The sequence below is a fragment of the Aspergillus nomiae genome (assembly GCF_001204775.2).
Source record: "Aspergillus nomiae NRRL 13137 chromosome Unknown contig00022, whole genome shotgun sequence".
Classification (NCBI taxonomy): Eukaryota; Fungi; Ascomycota; class Eurotiomycetes; order Eurotiales; family Aspergillaceae; genus Aspergillus; species Aspergillus nomiae.
The window spans coordinates 20790-28078 of NW_015378077.1; the positions used below are offsets into that span (position 1 = coordinate 20790).

General features: G+C 45.8%; 2 protein-coding genes across 2 annotated transcripts; one reads left to right on the forward strand and one right to left on the reverse strand.

The window, feature by feature from the left end:
- Positions 1-388: 388 nt before the first annotated feature.
- On the reverse strand, positions 389-1535 carry ANOM_001674 (putative short chain dehydrogenase/reductase; the record flags this gene model as incomplete). The annotated part of the gene is made up of 5 exons (XM_015546931.1): positions 389-665; positions 720-1160; positions 1219-1284; positions 1332-1380; positions 1436-1535. The coding sequence occupies 5 exons, from the start codon at positions 1533-1535 to the stop codon at positions 389-391; spliced, it is 933 nt and encodes a 310-aa protein (XP_015410872.1).
- Positions 1536-4302: 2767 nt separating this feature from the next.
- On the forward strand, positions 4303-6456 carry ANOM_001675 (uncharacterized protein; the record flags this gene model as incomplete). The annotated part of the gene is made up of 9 exons (XM_015546932.1): positions 4303-4413; positions 4523-4741; positions 4804-4854; positions 4906-5005; positions 5079-5240; positions 5299-5442; positions 5503-5716; positions 5778-5993; positions 6054-6456. The coding sequence occupies 9 exons, from the start codon at positions 4303-4305 to the stop codon at positions 6454-6456; spliced, it is 1620 nt and encodes a 539-aa protein (XP_015410871.1).
- Positions 6457-7289: the final 833 nt, after the last annotated feature.

Sequence of the window (7289 nt, forward strand, 5' to 3'; positions counted from 1 at the left end):
CCTTCGGTATTTTTAGACTTGCTTACGGCATCGAATGTCTGGCATCAGGAAAAATCTGAGGCATCAGGGACCGAACATAGAGACCAAAGCTCTTGACCGATGAGTGCGCAAAGATAAACATTGCAACAATACACTTATTCTCCCTTTGGTGCTCACCGTTTGGTTCAAGTCGTCATCCTGTTTGGTTCTATCCGTGGTTCAATCCTTCCCGTTCATCAATCTTTATCTCTTGGTATCGTTATTTGTGTCCATCATTTTAGCTTCAGCATACGTAATGGACCATTAGGTGTTTACTGCAGAAAGATGCCATCGACAAGTTATCATATTCATCTATTCTTTGAAAATGAGTACGATCCTAATATTCAGTACGAACCCATAACTGCTGCCCTCACAAAAACAGCCCCAGTGACGGCGGTGCCGATTTCATTTGATCCTCCTGAATGTCCTGGATAAGCGCATTGCCCGCATAATCCTCCAAATCTAAATCTAAATAGCCCCTGGCAGCCCATTTCCTCCCCGAGACGAAGATAGAGTGTCCATTGATACCAGTATCGCTGAGAATCCGCAAGAGACACTCTCCTGCATCTTCAACTGTGGCCAATACTACCCCAAGGCTAGAAACATGGGCAAATGCTTCCTCAGAGAGAATATTCGTTTTCACATACCTACGTATAGGTCAATGGACAAGTCGCTCAAGTTCTGCGAATAGGACTACTTACCATGGGGAGATGATATTAACCCGACTTCCGTAATAGAATGCCGTCCTCCTGAGAGAATGCATGATACCCCGCATAGCCCATTTACTGGCACAGTACTGAGGCGCGCGAGGGCAGTCGAGGAAGGCTGCACCAGAGCCGATTAAAACCAAACATGCATCTTCTTGTTCGGGTGAGGGAGTCTGTCCGTTTTGCTTGATGAAGTAGTGGGATGCTAACTTGGCTGTGTATAGTGTTCCTTGGATGTTGACGTCGATGGTACTCAGGTCCGGCTTTTCTGGTTCTTGATCGTCGCCGGAGTACAGGAAAACTTCATCTGGTCGGTGGATGCCAGCGTTGGCGACGACGTAGTGGATCTTGCCTGTTGGTGAAAAGGAGACGGCTTCCCGGAAGAGACGCGTTTGATCATCCCACCTGGCGGTGTTGCATTGGATGAACTTGGTGCTTGTGGATGGTTAATTAGTGAGGCCATTATAGTAGCAACCCTAGGACAGCTACGGACCCCTGTAACTCTGCTTCTAATTTCCTTCCCTTGTCTTGATTCAAATCCGCGATACAGACGTTCACGCTACGTAGTGTGTTAGGCACTCCTTGTGATTAGGATTGGCGGCGTACCCTCTATCAACTAGGGCGCGAACATAGCCTTCGCCGAGACCATTGGCACCTGCTTAAGTTAGTTATCACCTACAGCTTGGCACACCACACGGATGAGACTATACCTCCAGTGACAATTGCCGTCTTTCCCTGCAGATTCTTGGTGTCAAAAGGCAGGCTGCAGTCGACAGGTCCATTATGCGTATAACCTTCTGCTTGGGACATGGTTCTTTCTGGCACTGGGAGAGAGATATTGAAAAAGTGTTCTACTCCTCAGTCGCAAGGGGAGCCCTTTAATTCTTATAATTCACACATTCTGGTATGATTCATAGAAGATCTGGGTTGTAGTATCGGGTATGATCTCATACCGGGCACTAAAATGGCACTAATGCAAGTTGCTTATGCGAGCCAACAATTCTGCTTTCCCATTACGGAGCAGACCATGGGTTCGCGGGTTCTCCACACTACGATCCACCGTTCACCTAGTGTAAAGTTCTCCCAGCAAGAAGTATGCACGCTACCTTGAAACGCAAAATAACATGGCAGATAATCACACACAAAACCAAGATATACATTAGACGGGATTGCCTTGTGCTTAACTACTAAGCCATAAGCCGGCCGACGTTAGCTTATACGTGGTCAACAGGCCAGTGGAAAGCGCAGGGAGTTTTGTATTGGTTAATAGTTTTGCGAGGCAACATGAAAGTGGGATGTAAGGGCACCCCGATGATCAAGTACACTTACACCAGAGCTAGTCCAATGACCACCAAGAGTCTTGCTGCATATTTTGAACTCCGGTAGTCTATGGCCAGGCTACCACGGCTTTTAGTACACATTGTGCGTATGGATTGTCCCATGACTTACTATGTTAGACGTTGCGCAATCCCAGACTGGGAAGAAGGGAAAGATATTAGCGTTACTGAAAAGAGATGCGTAGCAAAGCTGAGAACGGGGAACGAAGGCGAGATCCTTTGATATAGCCGGGGCGGAGAGAGTGACCAACAATCCGAGATAACATCTCATGGATGTGTTGGACGAGACACGCCCTTATCGGGGCAATGCTTTTGGACACTCTCGGTACTTTGATGCTCAGAAAGGGCCCTAGTTGAAATATGCTTTTGTTTCGACTCATTGTTGAGCTTCATTGAGCGCTGCTGATCCTGATTTGATGTTGATTCTGGAGCTATTATAGCAGAGGAGAGATACCGGGGACGATAAGAGAGCCGTGGACATATGTTAAGGGGCATATGGATGGCAGACATGAGTAAGAAGGAAAAGGTGGGATTCTTGTATGGCAGAAAGAAATAGAAAATCCTAACCCCTAGTCATACACCTCACGCTAGCACATAGCCTAGTAGAAGACATAGCGTACGGCATCCCTCTCGGTTCCCACTAATCTTTCTCAGGCAAATCCTTCATACGAACCCTTCATTCCTTCGATATATCCTGGATATACATTTCAAACCTGAAGGCTGGTGTTTTCCTTTAAACCGCCTGACCGAAACAAGCTAGATAAACCTGCCCACTCAGAGTATTGCAGGGAGACAGCTCTTAGTACTAGCAGAATGCTCCCCATGTCCTTGCTGCCCCTTTGTATTGAATATCTTTCCTTAGTTCAGTTATGTCGCTCGTGATTCTTATGCCCTGAATATTTGTGCCTTAAAGTAGCTCTGCCGAAGCTTAAAGAATACCATATTATCCGAATGTTTATTGTGCTGCAGGGTACTTGATCCATCCAAAAGGTATAGTACGTTTAGCTGCAGTTTCCACGGATTTTCTGATCGCTCTGATCGCCTCAAACAGGCTCTTGACATTGCACACCCGAAATTCATTGGTTTTATGTATGCCAAGTGCACCTACAGCAAAACATTGGATATTAGTCAATTAAATGTATCTACTGTAACCCTCCGTTTAATTATCTACGAATTATAATACCGGAAGTCTTCAGAAGATCAACTAGTATCTTGGCCTAGTTGCCGACTGGTTTACTTATCCACTGAACAGATTGCCGACCAGGTCCGAGCTCCCGGAACTTTCCAGTGTAGCCAGCCACCAACTCAATTGATCACATACTGCGTAGCCCTATCAATAGTAGACACAGACCTAAAGTATGACGACTGGATACTGCGGCACCTCAACAGACTAGTGGTCTCTGCTGGTATGAGCCCATAATCATTATGTTCTGCCTCGAAGGTCTCGAATACCGTGAGCTCAATATGAGTAATGTGTTTTACCAGAAGAACTGGTTCTATCGTCAAATGGTTTTCATCTCCGGCGAAAGCATAGACATATGCAATAAGAAAACAGTACCTGAAAGCAGTGTCAGAATGTACTGTGTTAGTACAAGCCAAACTAGCTGGCTTTCGATCTCACCTGTGAAATATTTTCTATGTACGCGAGTAGCCTTTGTGGAGTTGACCTGGCCTGTCCCATTCACTCAGAGGCAACAATGATAGGTCGATGCCCTGCCTCGGACAGTACGGCGGCCATGGGAGCAAACTCTATGCACGGCAAGTCACAAATGTAGCCGGTCAGAAGGCAGAATATGCGGGTCTAAGTCGAGTAATCACACCTTTGCGTTCAGCTGCAGGGGTCATTTTTCTCATTCATGTCAGTTTCTAGCCCCACCGTGTGGGTCAGGCAACGTGTTGCGGCGGAATAGGCGAGAGGTTCTCTCCTAGCAGCTGCGGGACTGCGGCTGAGGATGTTTTGAAATCAGTATCCCTCGAGCTCGTAACATAGCTGCTCAATATCTGTGGGCCCACAATGCCGATCGTGGTGGATCTTTACCGCTCTTTGCGTAGTGCTACGGATGGGAAAGAAAATATGAAATTGCCATGCTGATCATCAGCTGAGATGCTCACACCCAATGCACATATAAGCCTCTCAATGTCAATGTTCACCGACCACAATATCGGTCAATCAATCAATAAATCCTATGCCCATATACCAAGGCATTGTTGAATAAGAGAACATTTGGTGAACCGTTAACATGCTAAGCCCATTTACTAGGCAAGAGGTGGAAAATCTCCCGGCTCTTCCAAACAAGCTGTCTTCAGAAGATAGTGGGCAGTATGTTGTCAAGTGCGAACAGTTTCAAGAAGTAGAAGCAGAAGATGGTAATATCAAAGCCGCGATATGGTTTTGACTACCGGTAAACTCTGCACACTGGACAACCCGCATAGATCGGTTCCCGGCTAACATATTACCAGCCTATCACTCCTTCCGTCCTTCGCCGTATTCAATTCCTCCAACTATTTGCCGAATCTGGAGACCAGGGATTCGTCGGTGACAGAGACGCGGGAACCTGGACATGGTTTGAACTAGCTATTCTTGAGAATGAAGAGAAGGATGAACCAATGATCAAGAACAACATCCAGTATGTTTGGAAGAGTCACCTCAATCCAATGAAGACGCCGAACTTTAAATCGGTACGTACTACATGAGTTGAATGCCATGTAGTCCTGTGCTAAGATGATGCTTTTCTGTTCAGAATCATGGTATGGTCTTCGACCAAACACATAATTCACTGCGTTCACTTGAGGTATGTGCGCCGTCCTTTCCAGTGAATCTCTACCTATTGATTGATAATTAGGTGGGAAATGTCATTGCCATTCGAATTTGTGCTCGCTTCAAAATGTGGGCAATTAGAGCTCTAAAGGGATACTTGGCTGTGCAAATTAGCAAAGAGCCAGGTTAGGAATCCACCTATACTTTTTCTTACTTTTTCTTCAAGTTCTTTCTAATGGACCCAACCCGTCGATATAGCCATATACGAGCCCGCCAGATTTGAGCGATTCAAGTACCTCCAAAATGCACTCCAAGAGCTGAACGAGAAGAATGACACTGATTATGATCTTGAAACCCCTCCCATGCGTGCCGATGGCTTCGATGCTGCTAACGAGAAACCGCTACGTGTCTTATGTCTTGGTCAGCTCCTCTCCTTCCCCTGTTTAAATATCTCAGGCATGCTGACATATTAGCAAAGATGGAGGAGGTGTGCGTGGATTATCGTCGCTCCATATCTTGCGCAACGTGATGCAGCAGCTCGGGACCAAAGGAAAGCCAGCAAAACCCTGTGAGGTATTTGATATGATTGCTGGCACTAGCACTGGGGGGCAAGTACATCTAAGTATGTGTTGGGAAGACTTAATGCTAATATGTTGAGCCAGGCTATGTGCGATCATGCTAGGTCGACTGAGGATGTCAGTTGACGAGTGCATTCATGAATATGAGAAATTCATGAACCAAGTATTTACAAACACTTGGATGGAAGCAGCTGAGAATTGGGTGAATGTGACCAAGTATAATACTTCCAAACTAGAAGGCGTTCTCCGGGGTGTTATCAAAGAACGTACCAAGAATGAGCATGAGCCTCTATTAGACGAGGGCAACGAGTGTAAAGTGTATTACTCTTCACTGTTACTTCTCCCTGAACCTTACTGCATTACTAACATCTCTGCTTAGCTTCGTGCTCTCCATTGATGAGACGGCAGTTAACAATAAAAGCCCCGTATTCCTCCGCTCCTACACCAACACTCAACAGCCATCTCTGTTGCCAAATATCAAAATATGGGAAGCTGGTCGGGCAACATCTGCCGCGCCAACGTACTTTCGCCCTATGCTGGTTGGAGGCCAAACGCTGATCGATGGTGGCCTTGGCGCAAACAATCCTGTGGGATGGTGAGTTCATCTGTCTTCTTATGATACCACGCTCTTCAATGCTGATATATGTTTGTTCAGGCTATGGAATGAAGTACTAAGCGTTTATGGCGCTGGTCGACCCATCTCTTGTTTTCTCAGTATTGGAACAGGCATCCCTAAAAATAGGGCCTTGGGTGGTATCTTTAACATGCCAGTTTCTTTGGCTGCGAATGCAACCAACTCTGAGATTATGCACATTCTCTTCCGGACCCTGCTTGATGCATATGCACCGAAAATTATGCGCGCCAAATATTGGCGGCTCAATGTCGGTCATGAAATACCTGGCTGGCCGGCGGATCCCAAAGCGGCTAAAAAGAACGGTCTGCCAGAGCTAGATGACATTAATGGTATACATGGATTTGTGGAGAAAACTGAACAATATATCACGCAGCAGGCAGACCTGATTCGCAGATGTGTGGAGACAATGCAAGAGAGTCGATGAGATATCCCATTGAGACCGTTTATCCGAAAGTACAATTTGATTGGAAGTCCAACACGAGGGTCAGCCATCACGAAGCTTTTGTTCTTTCCTCGCATCAGTGGTCTTGGCTTGGACCGGTCCGAAAAATATTATGTCTGCTATAGGCTGTGAACTCTCACAGACCCAGATAATGTAGCCATTTAGTGATAACCAATATGTCCCCTTTCTAGAGATAGATTATAGAACTTGTATAGATCAGCAGCCGCACCAGGTATTTATACGGAAACGAAAATTAACCTATAAGGCTATCTAGCTCAGGGATTAGTAGCTGTGTTAGTAGACAAAGAATTATTCGCATTTACCCGGACTATATTTTCAATAATTGAAAACTTGTGCTACAAACATGGACACAGATACTACTCTGTCCCCATGGCTACTGTGGTCAAGATGAAGCAATGCATGCCCCATAGTATCTGGAAGCACAGTTAGGGTCAGTGTCACTCAACATGCATGGGCAATTAGGGGTTGAACTTTGTCTGGAACAGCCAACTGATCGAGTCCTCTTCATACCTCTCATACGGCCATTCTCGCGGTTGGTGAATGCAGACTTGAGCCATGTTATCAAGTGTCCTCTTACTCACAAGGAATCTGGTCACTGACATGCTTTCCTTCTAACAGGTATCATATTTCCAGCCGTATGATGCACATAGCGGAACGTTGCCACCAAGTACTGATCTACAAATAAAACCTGTGCGATTTCCATGTTGTTCCAGTACATGGCTCAAATATTATGTCTAATCCATCAGCTCTGAGAACCATTTTCTTTCTCGGGCCTTATCGATTCTCAACTTGTT